This window comes from Haliotis rufescens, unplaced genomic scaffold, assembly GCF_023055435.1.
Source record: "Haliotis rufescens isolate VD_foot unplaced genomic scaffold, xgHalRufe1.0.p SCAF_2, whole genome shotgun sequence".
Lineage (NCBI taxonomy): Eukaryota > Metazoa > Mollusca > Gastropoda > Lepetellida > Haliotidae > Haliotis > Haliotis rufescens.
The window spans coordinates 16,536,096-16,557,044 of NW_025963890.1; the positions used below are offsets into that span (position 1 = coordinate 16,536,096).

At 39.0% G+C, this 20,949-nt stretch overlaps 2 protein-coding genes across 2 annotated transcripts in view; both read left to right on the forward strand.

The window, feature by feature from the left end:
• Nucleotides 1-905: 905 nt before the first annotated feature.
• On the forward strand, nucleotides 906-6,836 carry LOC124135572. The gene is made up of 3 exons (XM_046500934.2): nucleotides 906-3,588; nucleotides 5,082-5,797; nucleotides 6,274-6,836. The coding sequence occupies exons 1-3, from the start codon at nucleotides 3,014-3,016 to the stop codon at nucleotides 6,834-6,836; spliced, it is 1,854 nt and encodes a 617-aa protein (XP_046356890.2). The 5' UTR covers nucleotides 906-3,013.
• A 2,800-nt stretch (nucleotides 6,837-9,636) lies between these two features.
• The window catches only part of LOC124135675, a 32,722-nt gene continuing 21,409 nt past the window's right edge, over nucleotides 9,637-20,949 (forward strand). Inside the window, exon 1 of the mRNA XM_048399699.1 lies at nucleotides 9,637-9,882. The gene's annotated coding sequence lies outside the window, so the exon portion shown is untranslated. The remainder of the gene's footprint in view (nucleotides 9,883-20,949) is intronic.

A 20,949-nucleotide genomic window follows, 5' to 3' on the forward strand; every position in this document is an offset into this window, starting at 1 on the left:
CATGTCCAATTCATCAAAGTGTAGGTACTATGCACATTTAAGTCTTTTAAATGTTAAATTGTACCTTTCATAAAATATCCCTGTTTACTTAAAGTCTGCTTTAGCAACATGTAGATGTAGTAGTAAAATGTATTAAGGGAAATCTATCTAAGCAACCATCTAACACATGTAAATTATCATTATCTATCTATCTATCTATCATCATGTAAATCTATTGGCATCTTCGAAGAATGAAGTATTGTAAAATGTAAGCCTGTATCATTATATAGTAATTAAGGAAAGTTGAACCTGTCACGCAATTTGTACAACTGTGCTCTAAAGTATCCACAAAATGTAAATCAAACAAGCATGCGTCTTCAAATGTTATTAAATGAGTGTATTATGGGCCTCTGGCCTTACACTGAATACATAATATCTCTCTGTCTGTCTGTCATTATTGACCCAACTGCAGCGATACATTTTTGCCATAAACAAGTGTGTAGTATCGCGATTGCTTTAAATCAATAAAACAAATATTGGCTGCTCCTTTTAAAGAAGTAAATGTTTATCGAGACATGTTTAGGATCTTAAAACATGAAAGAGGTCAGCGCAAGTTAGGTTAAGAGGAACTGTACACTTGTCACACATCGACAGGACACAGGTAAACACTTGATGACATTTATTGGCAACACTCGAAACGAACCGCGAAACCCAAGCGAGCCTCCCAACCCAGGCGAGCTACCAAGGGGAGCTAACTCCTGCTGAACCTACAAGTTTCCCCAAAAAGCAAACGGGTAAGAGTCAGTCCTTGCTGGGGACAGACGATTTTCGTTTAATACACCACCTTTCTTATCCTCAAGGCAGATCAATCAACGACAACATAGACAGCGAAGCATGCTCCGTGTCATATGCACGGTTCGATGAGGCTGTCAGAATGGTACAGCAGCTTGGTCCAAATGCTCTACTTGCAAAATTTGATGTGAAATCGGCTTTCAGGATTATGCCGGTACACCCTCAGGACTTTGAGTTGCTAGGCTTGTGCTTTCAAGGTAAATACTACTTTGATAAATGCTTGCCGTTTGGCTGTTCCATATCATGCTCAGTGTTTGAAAAATTCAGCACCTTTTTGCAATGGTGTGTCCAGCAAAAGTTGCCTAACCACCAACTCATGCATTACCTTGATAATTTTCTCACAGGCGGAAGACTGTGGTGACAACCTTGATACATGTCTCGGTACTTTCCAGGAGCTGGGCGTACCCGTAGCACATGAGAAGACAGTAGGTCCTGCATCCTGCTTAACATTCCTAGGTCTTGAAATCGACACAGTCAGGATGCAGGTTAGAATACCACAGGAAAAGATTGTAAATATCAACGCAATCATACACGATATGCTGGCCTCAGGTAAGTACAAAGTGACCCGTAAAGCTTTGCAGTCTCTGGTGGGTAAGCTAAATTTCATGTGCCGGGCAATACCCATGGGTAGACCGTTTTGCCGCAGACTGATTGATGCCTATACAAAGGTATGTCATCAAGCACACCGTGTTCGCATCACGCGGGGAGTTCGGGAGGACCTAGAGGTTTGGCTCGGGGTCTTGGGGGAATTTAACGGCGTTTCGGTTTTTCAGAATCAAAAGTGGGCTGACAATACATGTCTGCAGCTGTTTACTGACGCAGCCAGCACTATGGGGTTCGGCGCATACTATAACGGGAACTGGGCAAACGGGCTCTGGCCCCGTGAGTGGGTGGAGGACGGCTCGACTCGTGACTTGACACTGCTGGAGTTGTTTCCGATTGTGCTGTCAGTTTGTCTGTGGGGGACAGCCTTTGCTAACAGGAAAGTACTTTTCTTTTGTGATAACAAAGCTGTAGTGTCAATAATAAATAAACAGTCTTCAAAGGCACCCAGAATCATGTCACTGATTAGGCAGCTAGTGCTGCAGTGCCCCAAACACAACATTTTGTTCAACGCCAGATATATAACAACACACGACAATATTATCGCAGATGCACTGTCGAGATTTCAGTGGGAGCGATTCCGCAATGCAGCTCCATCAGCCAACCTGCATCCCACACCACTTCCAGACAATCTCTGGCAGGGCTAACAATCGAGGCAGAGAGGCTCCTTCAGCGATCATTGGCGGCAAACACGTGGGCAACTTACCAGGCAGGAACCCAAGCGTTGCAAGCATTCAAGGCGTCACAAAACCTGGGAGATGTCTGGCCGGTTCCAATCACTCATCTGGTACATTTGTCAGTGTCAGTGTCAGGACATGCACCGAGTACGGTAGGGACGTATATGGCCTGTATCTCAACGTACCATAGGCTACACAGCATGGAAGACCGCACTGGCCACTTTGTTAATACTAAAATGATTACCGGGATGCAAAAGTGTCAGGGGAGGCAGGATCACAGAAAACCAATAACAATAGACCTGCTCAAAGTAATTGTAAACAACCTGCAATTTGTCTGCTCTTCTACCTATGAAATAAGATTGTTCAAAGCAGTATATTGCTTGGCCTTCTTAGGTTTCTGTCGGGTGAGTGAACTCGTGCAAACCAAACTTTCTCAGCCAGGGTGCTCTTTCTTAGACCTAGAAGTCCAAGACACTACAAAGACCGTAACAGTCGCTCTAAGGCATTCAAAAACGGACAGGAGGTCACATGGTATAGTTGTTTCCATTTCCGCCATACCTGGCCACAATCTGTGTCCAGTGGCTGCAGTTAAAGCATACCCAACAGTTCGATCACAGGGTCAGACTCAAGTATGGTACACTTTGATAAATCTCCCCTGACAAGGTATCAATTTCAGGCCGTGCTAAAAAGAGCACTGGCGCATAGCGGCATCTGCACAGCAGCATATTCTTCGCATTCCTTCAGGATTGGCGCAGCAACGACAGCAGCCGGTAACGGAGTGAGTTCAGATTTGATACAGCACTTTGGTAGGTGGGGGTCAGAATGTTATAAAAGCTATATACGCATACCTGCAAACATTTAAATCGCCAACCATGCAAGAACAGTTTTCTTCCTATTGATTCATGTTTTCAGTATGGTTGGTTGGGTCCAGCTTCCTGACCCGGGCGAGAGAGCACCTACAGGACAGTGACTTCGGTATTCCAGGGGGATGTCTCTGGTTGGCAAGGGGCGGCATGCGGTTAGAGGAGCTGACCAAGCTGATAGATGCCCAGGGCAAAGCAATGCAGACACCACCAAAGGCGGTGGTGATTCACCTTGGTTCGAACGACCTTGGTAAGGTAACCACGTGTCAGCTATATCATGAGATCAAGCTGGCACTCCTGAGGATACACCTCCTCCTACCTGGTGCTGTCATTCTGTTGTCAGACATGCTGCCACGGAGGTACTGGCATGTAGCCAGCCGTGCCCGGGACCTGGACGGGGCCAGGCAGAAGCTGAACAGACGAGTGGGGAACAGGGCCCGTGAGCTTGTGGGGATACGGGTTCCGAACACAGTGTTCAACCGGCAGGAGCAGCAACTGTACCTGCGTGACAGGGTTCATTTGTCACCAGCCGGACTTGATCTATTCACACAAAACATTGGCAGCTCCCTTTCGCAGTATGCTTGTAGGAAACATTTTCAGTATAGGATAACACGGTGGGTGTACATGAGCGCGAATGGTCGTGGTTGTGGGGAAGCACCTTGGCGCTTGTGGCGGGGTGCTGGTGGACTGCATTACAAGTTACATTTGGCGTCTTGGGATACATCCCAAATTATAAATTATTTAGGATAGGGCTGCCCGCTTTACAGCTGGAACCAATTTATCAATTCTGCTTTACAGCAGATGGCTTAGTGTCCGCTTTCCAGCGGATGGTCAGCTTGGCAACAATAGTTGCCCTCGCTCATGGTTTGGCAATGGTACTTGCCTGGCAGCGATAGCTGCATAGCAACATTGGTTGCTTGGCAACGGTAGTTGCAGGGCAGCGGGCGCTGCATTGGTAAGCAACATGGGTTGCTTGGCAACGGTAGTTGCAGGGCAGCGGGCGCTGCATTGGTAAGCAACATGGGTTGCTTGGCAACGGTAGTTGCGGGGCAGCGGATGCTGCATCGGTAAGCAACATGGGTTGCTTGGCAACGGTTGTTGCAGGGCAGCGGTTGTTGCAGGGCAGCGGTTGCTGCAGTTGGGGCTGCTTAACAGGGGTTAAGCTCATTTCTGCAGTCCACCAGTACCTCCACATCCGCGACCATTTCATCCAATAATATCTCTTGTCTTAATTTGAAGTTCCGCTATCATGCATGATCAGAATGGAGCCATGTCCTTATATAATGGCAACACTCGAAACGAACCGCGAAACCCAAGCGAGCCTCCCAACTCAGGGGAGCTACCAAGGAGAGCTAACTCTGCTTACATTAATACATGCCAAGCAAACCTGCGTTGGCGCAGGATATCACTACATCTAATGATTAACTACTACTAGTACTCAAATTCATAATGTTTACATACTTCATATAGATTAAATTAAATATATGTCATAGAGGTACAAGATACCAAAAGAAAGCGATACAGTTTCTTCATAATACATATTTATACTAGAATTAATATCCGAAGTGTTGTTTTTTCCAATAACAATTAAATTGTTTGTCTATTTCAAGTTTAGAATCACTTTACTTGTACGCAGCAAATGATATTGTCAGTCGTCAGGCAACAAACAAACGCTAACGTTTTTGTGCAAATTGTGTGAGTGGCGGGTGCTACCGGTATGCCAGGACATGTTTACCATTTTCCCCCAAAAAAGTTTTCAGCTTCTTCAGTGATGCAGCCTTCAAATAGGCTGCTTCAATCAGAGAGTGTTATTGTGATTTGAAACATATGCTTGTAAAATACTCGATGTGGACTGGTTAAAAAACATCAGAGAGAAAACCACAAAAAAACATGAAGCATGTCATATATAGTTAAAGATTAGTTTCACACAGTGCATAATCTTTTTGTGGCACCTTAGGCAATAAGCAAACAATCGGTTTTGTGAGTCATGACACAACGTTTTTTACTTGACATTTTTATCAACCGATCTGCTATAACAAAACTGTTTAATGTAAAGTTCTGTGTAGAACATGTCAATATAAAGAATATAAGTTTTGTTTTGTTTTAGTGTTGGCGCCATGGCTCCATACAAGAAGGTATTCGTAATGATGTTATTGATAACACCGTTTGTAGCTCTTGTTACGTACATGAGCAGCTCCAACATCATGACCTCTGACATTCTCGGCAATATATCAAGACACATTTTCCAAGAGTATCCTCCATCAAGTATTATATCGGTTTATCCTATACCTAAAAACATCACACCATTCGATCAACATTCGAGTATCCTATCGCATTTATTGACAGGGCACTGGAAAACACATACTTTGACAAAAAAGGAAGATGAAGATATATTGAATTTTCTTTCTGACGTAAATGTCCGATATACCTTACCTAAGAATTATCAAAGGATTGATGGTCTCTGTGGAAATGTTACCCACACAGGATCTAAAACTGCTGAGTGGATAAGAGCCTTGTGTGATCCTAAAGGAACAACCCCGTGCTGCTTCAACAATAAATGTGCTAAGAAGTCTGTTGAGGAATGTGTGTGTCCTGATTGCTATGACATGCGGAACCAGAAACATGCTGAATATTCCACCTGGACCCCTTCAGACCCAAGACATGGCTACAAGGAACACAGCCCCCATGAAGCTTGCAGCATCCTTAGCGGAAGCATGATTCTGTTTGTTGGGGATTCTCTTGTTCGCTATGTATATACAGCTATGGTACTGCTTGTTACAGGGAATATGAAAGATGGAGCCATGAATCAAAATGTACCACAGAGTAAGTTCAAATAATTTATTGTGTGAGATCTTGAGGTCTGAAATTGAGAAACATTTTTATACCTGTACACAACTATGGCAAAGTGAAAAGAATAAAACAAAACATTTAAATAGATGAAACAATAAAATTGAGGATATCAATGTAACATGTCGGAGGAAAACGTCATTTTCTTAAATTTTCTGATTATATTTGATACTGTACACATATGATGAACACTTTCCTATAATATATATGCACTTTGTCGTCAAACGTATATCTTATAAATATGATTTGATCATTATTTGAGAAAAACTATATTCGAGATCATTCTTTTGGAATACCGTGTACATCAACAAACGTATCAAGGTCAGTTTTTTACTGACCGATACATTTGTGTTCAGAAGAAGTTGTAGTATTAAACAATTCATAAACAACCGCACCATTGATAATATATATGTTGATTATTTTTTCTTTGACTTGTTAATCTTGTTTTTCAGATGTTACGAACTTGTGTAGCGGAATGTATATGTTCACAGAAAAATTGTGTCGACTGCATCTGAGGTATCAGCTTCGTGCTTGCAACGGTACAGTTAACCTGGAACTGAAGTACTTCTTCTCTGCAACATATGGCCCACAATTGAAACAAAGTGTTGCAAATTTAAATAACAAGTCATTACTTTTTGTAGGTATAGGTCCACACGATCATTTTATCCATAATGAAGTTCAAAAGAAGTTTTTGTTACCAACACTTTCCTATATACGCAACAATACGAGACCTTGGCCAAAAGTACTGTGGGCAGCGAGTCATGCTCCGGGTGCGTTGAAGTCCCCGAAAGTGTTGGCCCAGTCGTACGACAGTGTAAAACGATACAATGGCAACATGGAGAGTTTCCTTAGATCTTGGAAAGTTCCTATTTTCGATACCTTTAACATGACGGATGGAATGACGAGTTTTGATGGTCTGCATTATGGACTTGGGATAAATGTTGTGAAAGCGAATGTAATATTGAGTTACCTAAATGAATTGAAAAATAAAGGATTGTGGCGAAACCTGTTGTAGTTGTCTCTTTTTTAGTTTCAGGGTTTTTTTTGCCAGAAAGTAACGAATAAGAAGATCCTTAATATATTTTTTTGGTACAGCCTGAAATCATATACATGTACATGCCGGAGATCATAATTCCAGGCACATTTTTCGTTAAACTCTACTGTATTATATATCAAATAGTTTCACGTTGTGGAACATATGTAAAGCTAAATAGGCATTTTACATCTTTATAAGTATCATTGAGGTTGGGAATCAGGTTTATTTTGCAACGTATCAGAATTAGCTGTGCAGAGTTGCGGCAATTAATGTTAATCATGGGTTCGAATCCAAGTTTGCCCTGATTCTGGGTTTGTCAGCACCATAACCATGGTCATGGGTTTCACCAAAGTGCTAAACCTCAAAGACCCGCTTCAGGTCGGTCTTTCCTCTCACATCAAGACATGGCGTGATAACTGAAACTGTTCGAAGTGACGTTAAAGCTAACTGTATTACACATATATGTTGCATTCAATAGATGAGAAAAGGTGTGGACAGGACATAATATAGTCATTGATATCAGTCTTTCCCATTTAAAGTGTGACGTCTTTAGGCATGTAAATGTATTAGATAGTCTAAATGTTTACTGTTCCAAAGGAAAATCAAATTTCTTTAAACGATAAATAATAACGGATGCTGTCGAAGCATATGCAAAATAGATATGCCAGAAGATGAACGTGTTGAATGTCTTTCAGAGTTTGTGTTGTTGTTTTCACAAGTTGCTTGTGCATTAAGTACATTTATAAACAAAGTCATATACATGTATATACTCACCCGTGAAGATGCGGGTTAGAATAGGTCTTCAGCAATCCATTCTTGCCGTAAAAGGCGACGATGCATGTCGTCCGAGGCGGGATCGGTTGCGGCAGGCTCGCTGACTTGGTGGATGCATGTCATCATATCCCAATTGCGTGGATCGACAAACAAACAACATGCTAAATAAAAGTGTGAAACACTATATGAACTGTAAAACTCTATATAATGTCATACTTTAAAGTTTACACTGTTTCTTTTATGCTGAGTGGCTGAATGGGTAGTCACCTGATCTGATATTTGGAGTTCACACGCCTGTGAACGGACAGAAAAGTTCTCACGTGTGAACATTGGCCGGAACTACTTCCCGGGGTTTCTCCGAACTTTCTGTTACAATTAATGCCTTCATTTTCCAGCATTATAATTAATTTAATATTTTTGCCTTGTCCTGTAACATTTTATCCGATTTAAAATGCATAAATGCTTTGGTTCTGGTGTTTGTTGTCGTCTGTTTCATGAAACAAAATGGTGATTTGGATATTGAATGGCTATCTATGGACACTAGTAACGCAAGTGAAAAAATGAAATCTGCAAAATTACTTAGGTGAACGATATTGACTTTGATGCTTTGTTTTCGGAAATGAGAGGAAATTAGCACCAAGGCAATTGCGAATGGCAACAATGCTGTACCCCCCTCAGATGTTGCAGCAGACACAGAGATCAAAGCGACTGCTCTTGATCACCCCCAAACTAAAACACGATTCGCTATTGTATCGGACGAAAACCCTCAAGATTTGGAGAAACAAAGGCACAGCAAAGCACTAAATGGGCTCTGAACATGCTCAGTGGTAAGCCAAATAAAATGAATCTAGCTTTTAAATAAATTGGGCATTAAAAGGTAAGGAAAGAAACTTAAATTTAACAAAACCTTTTTGCCAACCAGTTTTACAGTTTGGCCATCGCGGACGATAAAGATATCCGCAGACTGGATTTTTATTCCGGTTTCTGAGTTGGCCGACCTTCTATGTGCGCATTCTACGCCGAGAAGCGGCTGCACATGAGGAAGGACGGGGCACAGAAATTACGCTAGTATTAGGTCATACAGTAGGTCCATCTCAGTTGACAAGAATCACCAGCTAAGCAAAGTATTACAGGCAATCACACACGACGAATCCTGAACTCCAAACATAACACACCCTGACGTCCAAACACAAAACACACAAGTTTCAGAGCACTCCGTTCAATCACCACCAGTCCATTCCACATCGGTTAAAGGCGACTTTGCTTGTCGTAAGAGGCGACTAACGGGATCGGGTGGTCAGGCTCGCTGACTTGGTTGATGCATGTGGTCGTATCCCAATTGCGTGGATCGATGCTCATGATGTCAGTCACTGGATTGTCTGCTTGAGACTTGATTATTTACCGACCGCCGTCATATAGCTGGAATATTGCTGAGTGCGGCGTTAAACAACAAACAAACAAACATTCCAAATCGTCCGAATTGGTTTGCGATTATCCAAACACAAGTAACACCTTCACAAATCAATCATATTCCTAATTTGCGAGTGCCATGAGAGCTTTCATGCCTTTTCCTGTTCCCTAAATTTCACAGTAAGCAGTAAGTAAATTCTTATGATCCCGTTCGACTCTAAATGCACCTCTTTACAAAATTCAGTGACGTCATATAGAAATCAGCTCATGTTTATATTTTTATTCACTCTCCTGTTACCATGTTTTAAGAAAAGATTAATCCCACGTGTTATTTGTAAATTTGTTCAGAGAATAAAATTATGTTGATGTTGACATATTTTCAGCTTATGTTGTATATAGTCAAAGAACTATATTTCTTTGCGTAACTGAGTATGATTGGGGGAAAGTTTGTGACCGAGAGCCGGCAAAAATACCGACAAAGCAATCATTGTTGCAATATTATTCGGCCAAGCCAGCTTCACGCAGTTTAATCAGCGCTTTCAAATCGTTCACACTTGAATGAACCCATTCAAACTGAAGTTCAAATATTAAAGCATGGACATGACAATGCGGGGAAAACAGGACCAGGAAAGAGACGAGTGACAAGATGGCGGATTAGCCAGTGAACCGTGGTTGGGACAGACAAACAGACAGATAGCGTATTTGAGTCTCACCTCACGAAATATTTGCAAGGATGCATATAACAGGACATATAAGTGAGCCAACCGTAAAGGGTTACGAGAGACTTTATTTCCAACTTTAGAGGAGCGGTACCTGATCTACATTTGGAGAAGGCAGAGCGGTAAGAACGAGGCAAATACATACTTACATAACTTTCTCACCCATACACACCTTTAAACATTCTATTCTTTAAACCACCCGTTCTTCCGCCAGGCTTGCACAACAGTTCATTCCAATCAGACACATACTTTTCCGTGCATATATCATGGACATGTACAACTACACTTTTCGCGTTAACATTCCCATATATTCAGACCCCATTCGTTCAGCTTTGCCCTCCCTCACACGAAAATTCCAGTTTTTCACACGTCCACCAGCATGCCGTTCAGACCACATAAAACATACATATTTGATCCAAGGGACATTTTAGTAAAACGACAATACTGTCAAACAATACACATCCATTGTGTCTAAAAGGTCAGTACAAGCAATCACAACAACAGCCGTCATGAAAGCGTCAGTGCAAGAGGCGATAGGTATGACTCATCCGAGAACCGCTACACGACGTCAAGAAGACATGACTTCGGCACATAGAGCGGGAATAGCGGTGAAGACTGGTCACGTATTGAGCGACGTTTGTAGCGACCAGAACTGGGATAAACACCGTAGAGAATTATATCTCTGGCATGCAACTATGTGTTTAATTGACAAACATTTAATAAGAGCAAAATCATCTGCACTTCTTGTGTTTTGTATTTTTACTCCGTTCTGCAAAGTGCGCCAATGGCAATGCTACTGACTCGATATCCGACATTTGCAGCTAAATGTAGCAGCGTGTAAAAGTGGTAATGCGGAACTAAAGCGGAATACAATTTCTTCTTTTTATGCAGATCGCTCATGAAAAAATGCAATTCCTATAAAAATGGTCGTGTTGCTTATTATCTGTAATTACTGCCCATTGCCATGTTTAATTTCTAACCATGATATCACTCCCAAATTATATTATTTAATTGTCTATCATATCATAACCTTTGTGAGGTGGTGACATGTTTAATAAGGTGTTGAATAGCTATCTTGGCCACTTCTGAACACAGTGTTTTCCTACAAAATAGCAAAAATGAAAATATAATTATTCTCTATTTTATGTATTTTAAAGATGTTATGCCACTCATTGGTGGGGATACAAGCGTAATAATTCAAGATCCTAGGATGTTTGTGTTATGCTATTTTTCAAGAGTTATAAGAGTTGGACATATTTCTTCTCATACACAGTAACACAGCAGTTAAATGTCTAGGAATAAACACTCATGACATTGTACAATAGGCGATGATGTTCATATATATGTGGGAGGGTATGTACATCAATATAATAAAATTAATTATTTTGAATATCACTAAGTGTGTCATTAAACATCAATTGCAAACAATGAATACTCAACATGTCAGAGTTGAAAGAGGTACAGTTAAATTTGTACTATTCAAGGGATTTCTAATCCCCAATACCTCACAGCCCTCTGGCAACTGATGCGTGTATTTTTGTTTGTATTCTCAAGTCCCAAAGTCATTTTTTGTAAATATTACTATCATTATCATGTTAGATTTTAGTGGTAACAATTATTCAAAATCACTCCATTTGATTATTGTGTACATGATGATGAAAGCAACTAATTTTTATATTAATGTGGGAGGTGCATGTAACTGCTTGCAGGCATAGCAGATGCAGGATGTGAGAGAGTTTGTGCTTCATCTTAGAAGTCTGGCTCAAAAAATGAAAGAAACTAATCACATATAGAAATATTAGAGTAGAAATTGTTGAAAAAGATTTCTCTTGTAGAAAAAGATTCCTTTAATGTTCCTTTGATTCACCCACCACCTTATTCTTTTTCTCATTGTTATAAAGGAAAAAATACAATATGTAATACCCGGTATGAAAAATGCTCCTTCCTGGTCAGCATTGAAATAACTTGGAAACTCATTGAACCATTCCTGGTAGCTTATTGACATATATACGTTGAAGCTTTCATAACCGTTTTGCCAGCAAAATGTCCTCATATTTCCGGGGAGATCATATGGAATCTAAATGATATTATTAAATATGATTGAAATATTTAGAAAGGTTTCAAAATTACCAACTTAAGACAGATAACATATATTTAATAAACCCATTACTAACAAAGAACTGAACTTGTTATCTCATGCTCTGTCATCATTGACATTAATATTTGCAAGACAAAGCAACAGTAAGAGTTATCCTCCCTTCACAACTTGATCAAAATGGTCGTCTGGTCCTTGCTGTGCATGAAGGCCAAGTGGCGGAAGTTTCTAAGATAATATTTCTTTGAAAGAGGAGAATGTCAAGTTAAGTCATTATACCTTTACTTTTTACTTTTTTTTCTGTGGTTTCTATCAAGGCAGGTACAGACCTAGCACAATGTCATATATTGTGCAGTCAGTCCCTCCATTATAATCAGTTAGCCTATTACAGCTGTGAAGGGGACGAAGCTTTTTTTAAAACTATGTAGTTTCATATGCAAAGCTTATTGTCAAAGTACATGTTTCTCAAAGGTAGTAAATGTGAATGACAATGTTCAGAAAACAGAACTCTCAAGATTCCTTTCATTCTTGAAAGCATTACATTTATGCCACTTCTGGTCGAGGGGATGTGAGTAATAATATAATCAACAATCTCTTAACATTAGCAATATTGACCCATAGCATTCCAATTGAGGGGATATGAGTAATAATACAGTAAAAAAAACTCTTAAAATTAGAAATCTTGACCCATAGCACTCAAATTCTGCTCACAAGTTTGAAATATGATTTACTATCATCAGCCAAAAGAAGATCTTAAGATTCCATTAGTTGTCGAGTTTGTAGGTGTTATCCTATTTCCGGTCAAGGTTATATGAATAATAATATAGTAGAAAATCTCTTAAAAATAGAAATATTGACTCATAGTGTTCAGGCTTTGCTCACAAGTTTGAAATGTGATTTGCTATCATCAGCCAAGAAGAAATCGTAAGATTTCCTTAATTGTAGATTTTATTGGTGTTATCCCATTTCTGGTCAAGGTGATATGAGTAATAATATAGAAGAAAATCTCTTAAAATTAGAAAACTTGACTCATAGTGTTCAGGCTTTGCTCACAGGCTAGAAATGCTATTTACTATTATCAGCCAAGAAGAAATCTTAAGATTCCATTAAGTGTAGATTTTATAGGTGTTATCCTATTTCTGGTGAAGGTGATATGCGTAATAATATAGTAGAAAATCTCTTATAAATTAGAAATCTTGACTCATAGTGTTCAGGCTTTGCTCACGGGCTAGACATGTTATTTACTATCATCAACCAAGAAGAAATCTTAAGATTCCATTATTTGTCGAGTTTATAGACTTTATCCCATTTCTGGTTGAGGGGAGATGAGTAATAATATAGAAGAAAATTTCTTAAAAATAGAAATATTGACCAATAGCATTCAGATTCTGCTCACAAGCTAGAAATGTGATTTACTATCCGCAGCCAAAAGGAAATCTTCAGATTCCGTTAACTGTAGATTTTATAGGTGTTATCCCATTTTTTGTCGAGGGGATATGAGTTATAAAATAGCAAAAAATCTCTTAAAATTAAAAATATTGGCCAATAGCATTCAGATTTTGCTAAATGTGATTTACCATCAGTAGCCAAAAGAAAATATTAAGATTACCTTAATTGTAGTGTTTAAAGGGGTTATCCCATTTCATGTCTAGGCAAGATGATTAATAATATAGTCAAAAATCTCTTAAAATTAGAAATATTGACCCATAGCACTCAGGTTCTGCTCACAAGTTTGAAATGTGATTTACTATCAGTCAAGAAGAAATCTTAACATTCCATTAAGTGTAGATTGTATGATGATATTGTGTATAAAATGTCCTAGGTTGATTATGACCTGTGAACATCTGTATTGATTGATGTATTACCACCTTCCTTGGAAATGTGTATTTGTCTATTTCTAGACTTGCTAAAGCCAAACTGGGGAACGTGGAAATTGGTAGTTTATACTGAAGGGTTCATTGGTCTGTTGAGGGTTTAAAACAACTGAATACAGGCAAGCTACTGCTAGCACTGACTCTACACGCTAGCCATAAACATGTCACCAGAGGATTCCCTAATTACTACTGAATAGTTGTCTGTTCAGATCTCTTGCTGCTCAGAAGATTGTTGATACTTGAATTCCAAGAAGGAACTGGCTCTATGAAGGGTGTGAGAACCTCAGTGTAAATTTAAGCAAGGTCATTAGCTCATATAGTTAATGATTTTACTTTACTGGAATTATTTGAATTCCCTATTGGAATGAACACAAAAGAAGATTTAATAATATTTTGTGAAATAATTTGTAAATCTGTGAAATTTAGATATGATTGTATATGGCAAGGTTATGTTTTAACTTTTGTAATGTCCACTTGTCTGGAGTGTATGTCCAAAGTTACAGATAACCTATGAGTATCACTAACACTGATCTTTCTCATCGATAATGTTGTGGCAAGCCAATGATGCAGCTTCCAAAACAAAAACATATTCAAGTACGGTAGTTGCAAGAAGCAGTATTTGACAAATTGTTATAACGAGCAACACTGTTTTGTACTGTGTGCCCAATCACAACAACTGCGCAAAATTCTGTTTAGAGTCTGGCTGTAAAAAGAATATTCATATCATTATTTTCAAGAAGTTACATGCATACAGTCTTTAAGCTGATATCTTCAAAACTTATATACTAAGCGACAATGAGAATAACTGCCTTTCAAAATAAGGCATGTTTTCTTTTTGTCCCACATTTTATTGCAGGATTCAAATTAGCTTACCATATTGCTGCCGTACAGTCATGACTACTTGGTGCAGACAGAACTAAATGACAACACAATAATAATGATAATATTATCTTAAAGAACCATACTGTTACGCCTTCATCGTTTACGAACTAACCATTAACATTTTCTCTATATGCTGATAGATATTATTATGATGCGAAGGTCATTGGCCTAGAAAAGAAGTTCAACAACAGATCATCAGATACAGGCATATGGAAAGCTGTAGATATGGAGACCCGTTACATGTGATACAACCAAAAAACAACACATTATAACCTCAGGACACCTTCTTTTAAGTAAGGGAATACTTTGACTAGTAGCTCAGATACTCAAAAGATTTTAGGGGTTTCAGAAGCACATATGGCCCAGTCTAGACAAACACCTTGTCTCTGAAATGAACATATTTTACAGATCAAAACAGTTGTTATATTATAGTAATAAAAATATAATAAAAAGGAGAGACTCTTTTGGATATAATTGTTTCAGGGTCTGTATCGCAGACTAGACCTAGTCATCCAAGGCATGCAATTAGCTGTGCAGAGTCGTTTCCCTTATACATGCCAGAATACTATGATTGTGGGTTCAAGTCATAGAATTGTCCAGGTTATGTTTCTTGGTTTGGCAGCAGAATACCTGTCTTCTTGATTTTCATCAGAGTGGTAAACGTCTTCGACTTGCATTATGTTCGGCATTCATCTCCCATTAATCTGACATGCCATGATATGCCTGAAATACTGTTCCAAGTAATGTGTCACTAAACGAAGCAGATAATTTGTTTCTTGTTTGACACTGCACTTGTCAATATTCCAGCTGCATGATTGGGGCCTGTGAATAATCGAATCTTGACCAAACAATCCAGGGATTCATACATGCGACATATGGATATAATGCAGCTAAGTAAGATATATGAAAACAACAAGTGTAACATATGTTTTACCACCTTTTTTAAAAATACCATCCCATCCATAAAGCTTTAATATTATCAAATATATCATTCTGTCAAGAAGTGGCATAACCTTTTTAAAATGTATCAACTGTTGAATTTGCTTTTGTTTAAGGATAGTCAGTTCCATTACAATCTTGCTTTCAAGGCAAAAGAACAAGAATTTTTATTTGAGAAGAAATTGACTTCCAGTATATTATTTGCTCCCCAAAGGGTCCATGTAAGATGATGGTAGCAATTTTGTATTCTTTCTAAGATAGCAAAATGGTACATATGAAATAAGAAATTTCACAATAAGTAGTTTGACTCCTATTTGAATTTCCTCCTGAATCTGTTGTGATTGTGATTGGCTTAGAAATTGTTTTTACTGGTTTCAGGATTAGAACTGATAGAGAAACCGGTTATGGGCCGGAAACGCCACATTTGAACAGCAGATAGCCCTGCGAATGAAGAACACAGAGTTTTATTGTTGGTACCGCGAGTGTCACATCCATGGATTAGCCGTGAATGGGTACAGAAAGCGCTTAAGAAGATAAAGTCTACTCACGAAGCAGATAGTTTTACAGATAAAGCGCTTGTTTCAGAACACATAAAACATTGAAAACCTTTCATATGCTGAATCATAATATCATCAATATGAGTAAAAATGCATGCTTAAGAAGTCTTTTCATCCAAAATAATACAACCAAGATGGCAAATTTGCAACTGAGAGTGACTTTTAAAGAGAGTGTGAGAGGCAGACAGCAGCTGTATGATACTTTCATTATGAGTATTTAAAAAAAATATATATCAAATATAATGAAACGGTAGACACTGACCAAGAAGTGTTACGTATAGGCCTTGGATGTGTCCAAATTAACTACCCGGGTACCCACCCCACTATTACCCGCTGTTGGTCCCAAGCGATAAGTACAAATGTGGAACGGGAATAGTTTTGACCGTAGCCCTGGCAAAATGTATGTAGATACTCATATAAAACGATCTGGTCATGCATACAAAGAAGTTGACTGAAGTTTTACCTCTATTCAAACATATAAAGTCAGAAGGAATGTGTGCATAGACAGAAAGAAATGCAAACATTAGTCACTTATAGTGTAACCGTGGAAGTTCTAGATAATTTTTGTCATTAAACAATATATCACGTGACTAACAAAGGGTCTGGGTTGTCCTGTTGGTAACCGGTCCTACTCAGTACCCGAGTTCCCCGTCCCAGCCCTAGTTAGTTAGTACAAGTTTACAATCCACCAATGATGTTCTTGATTGTATTAGTAAAGATGAAATACACATACACAGGTCATACACAATCTCAGGACACATAAAGTTACTGGAGTTGATTGCAAATGAGTATTTAAAATTTGCTGAGGGAAAGCTACTCCCTGGTGTGGAAAAGTTATTAATTTTCAACAGCGTAATCATACCTGAATATTGGCTGAATTGTATTATCTAATCTAATCATGAAAATATTTACTACTACCAGGGTAATATAAACTGTGTTGGCAAATTATTTACTGCTCTATGAAGTACCAGAATTGCACAATGCCTTAAACAGAGTGAAATACTGTCAGAAAACGATGGTGGCTTTTGCGGAGGTTGTAAAATATTTAATGATGTCTGTATAACCAGGGTATTTTGGAAATTCCAGATAACAACAGGTCACCTGAATTTAGTTCAAACATAAAATTACCTGCACCATTTAGAACAAGTCCAATTTCACAAACTTCATGAACCAAGTCAATACCATTACGGAACAAAGCAAAGTTGCATGAAGGATATTGAAATGATCTTTGAGCTGGTAGATTGTGGCATTTTATAAGCATATGAATTGGAGTGCAAAGTTCATATTGATACCAAAAACGTCTCGTCAACTGTAGAATTGGCAATATATGGTATTGTCTCCCCAACCACTGTGGCATCATCAGAAGTGTGATTTAGAGGAATTGGGAATGACTTAACTTGATAAAGTTGTGTTTCCCTATCTTTGGATGTTACTGGTAACATCATAGTGACATAAACAGTACTGTCATTTCTTACTTAATGTACCTTGGTAGCTGTATAATAGTATTGCAAATCCTTATGAACCAGACTGAAATTTGGATATTTATCCTTTAATGCTCTCCTTGTTTTTGATAGAGCACGCCTTAAATGTCGGAAAGGTATCAACTCAGGTGATAGTACATTTTGTAACAACTTATATATTCCTGTGCTCAACCGATTAATCTTCCTTTCAACCATAGTAGCAAAATGTAACTCCTTTGCAACAAGTTGTATCCAATGTGCATACATGGCCTGAAACAATCGTATCTTACCATCCTCTACCTTTCTCAGTTCAGTCAATTCATTATGATTTGCAATTATACCTTGCTTCAGACCATCCATTCTGTCTTTGGCCTTAGACATGTACGAACCTATGTAATCCTGTGACACATTAAGAGCTGCTTCTTCAGCTCTCATTCTGTTTGATAAGATATTGATATGTTGACATATTATGTTCACGTCACTGTCATGGCGGCACCAAATAAATTGTGTGAGAATTCACCAATAAAAGGTAGCAATGCTCTCTTGGAGCGATTCCGAGAACCAACAATTGGACCTTGAAGAATAATGTTTCTGATCAAAGTAACCCCTTCTAACATGTCTTTGAAAGTGTCGTCATGTACGCGATAAGTAAAATTCAATATAGCCCTCACATTTTCATCACAGGACATATGATTCGCCTGAAGACTAATGCTTACTAATACTTTGTACACCATGTCTGAACTCCTGAAGCAAAGACAAAAAGAAACTATTCTGCCTGACATAGATTATCAATATGTACATTTTACCTCAACATTCAAGTAGATCTCTATACATTAACTATGGTAATAAGCAGTACTTCTTTGTTCTCGTTTTATTTGCCAGGTACTATACTCAACAACAAAAGTTCCTGTGACACAAATATTTTAGTGTATTTTTCAAACAAGTAAAGTTTGGTTTTCAATATTGTAGTACATGTATGGAATCAAGTCACAAAAAAGGAACTGCTACAGAAAAGCATGCATTCCATGCAAAAGTTGACTTTTATGCAAGCCCCATGCATTTCACTACCCAAGAATGGGTATAAAAACATGTGCGTTAACGGGATTCCATATGTATTGTTTAGCATCGTGCTGACAACAACTACTCAGAAAAACATCAAAATTATAAAATGCCACGCTTCTCCGAAAATGAGCGGCTGTGAGCCATTTGGTGTTTATGGCAACGTTGGCAACAGACGAATGCAGTCAGAGACTATCCTCGGAGTGGCCGGCCACGCGAAACCAATAATCGACAAGACAACTTGATTCGAACGACACACCTACGAAATCGATTCCAGCCAGCAACAGTGACAGCAAGAAGCATCCCTGGCCTTTGACGAATATCTTCCCAACCCGTACGTCACCACCTCAGATGTGCAGGGATTGTCACCATAAGACCCGCCAGACGTCCCATTTTGACAGGAAACCACCGTCAAGCATGTCTACACCGGTGTAGACAGCGTCTACGCTGGACGGCCATGCAGTGGAGACAAGTTCTATTCACTGACGAGTCTCGTTTTCACCACAGCCACAGCGATGGACGGATTCGAGTGTACCGACGTCGAGGTGAACGTTACGTCAATCGTTGTGTCATGGAAGAAGATTGGTTCGGGGGCGGCAGCATTATGGTATGGGGTGGGATTACAGCAAGACAGAGGACCTGTTTGATAGTGGTAGAGGGAAATCTCAATGGACAGCGCTACCGCGACGAGATCATTGGCCCTGTTGTTCTACCGTTTTTGCGTCGTCATTTAAACATGACAACGCCCGGCCTCATATTGCTCCACTTGTTCAGGGTTCTCTTCAACAAAACAATGTGAATGTCATCTCCTGGCCGGCTCGCTCCCCTGATCTCTCACCAATCGAGCACATATGGGATGAGAGGGATCGGCGCCTTCGACATCAACCACGTGTTCCACAGACACAGCAGGAACTTCAAACATGCTCCAGCAGATATGGACAGATATCCCACAGGACTTTGTGCGACGCCTGGTCCATTCCATGAGGCGAAGATGTGTTGCTTGCATTGCAGCCAGAGGTGGACACGCACACTATTGATTTGTAAATTGACATTTTTGCATGTTCATGTTTTTTATGAAATCACTCATTTTCTGAAGTCAGTATGGCAAATTAAACCATTTGAACACTTACAGGAGTCTTTTATCTGTTGCAAACCGAAATTGTTTCAGATTTGGTAAAAAACATATCTTTGCATTAAATCTGTCACAGGAACTTTTGTTGTTCAGTATATATTATTACTTATATGGCCTTGACCAGAAAAAGGGAGAACACCTGTAAAATCTACAGTTAATGGAATCTTAAGATTTTCTTTCAGCTGATGATAGTAAATAACATTTCAAACTTGTGGACAGAATCTGAATGTAATGGGTCAATATTTCTAATTTTATGAGATGTTATACTGTATTATCATATAATGGGTAGGTTTCTCAGCAAAATAAAGCCAATAGATACAAACGATATCCGTTGGGGTCATATGCGGATAGAGATGCAAATATTAAAGGTCAAGTTGGGACTACTTTCACTGTTTATAAACAAACATGGCATCGCCCTTGTCATTCGGCGATCAAGTCAGAATTAACCATCGGGAATCTGGAGAAATATCAATTACTATGTATTTAACAAGCCAAGGTTCGCTAAATACAATGTTTCTTCCTAATACAGGATATTTACCATCCCCAAACACACTCGCGTGATAACCTCTATTTATCACTCATATCACCTCAACCATAAATGGGGGCGGTCTGGTAGCCTAGTGGTTAAAGCATTCACTCGTGACGCCGAAGACCCGGGTTCGATTCCCAATATGACTACAATGTGTGAAGCCCATTTCTGGTGTCCCCCAGTGATATTGCTGGAATATTGCTAAAACCATAGTCACTTACTCGCTCAACCATAAATGGAATAACACCTTTAAAATCTACAGTTAATGGAATCTTAAGATTTGTTCTCGGTTTATGATAATAAATAACATTTCGCACTTGTGAGCAGAATCTGAATGCCATGGGTTAATACTGTTAATTTTACAAGATTTTTGACTATATTATGACTCATATTGCCTCGACCATAAATGTAATAATGCCTTTAAAATCTACAATTAATGGAATCTTAAGATTTCTTCATGACTACTGATAGTAAATAACATTTCACACTTGTTGACAGAATCTTTATGTAATGGGTCAATATTTCTGATTTTAAGAGATTTTTCACTATATTATGATTCATATCACCATGACCAGAAGTTCGATAATGCCTTTAAAATCTACAAGAAATGGAATCTTAAGATTTCTTGTCGGTTGATGATTGTAAATAATATTTCACACTTG

Bases quoted from the DNA above. Each gene is read 5' to 3' on its own strand.
- LOC124135572 (XM_046500934.2), top strand. From the start codon at position 3,014: ATGTTTTCAGTATGGTTGGTTGGGTCCAGCTTCCTGACCCGGGCGAGA. The intron at 3,589-5,081 runs GTGGGTGTACAT...GTTTTGTTTTAG, and splicing joins TTTCAGTATAGGATAACACG to TGTTGGCGCCATGGCTCCAT. The intron at 5,798-6,273 runs GTAAGTTCAAAT...CTTGTTTTTCAG, and splicing joins GAATCAAAATGTACCACAGA to ATGTTACGAACTTGTGTAGC.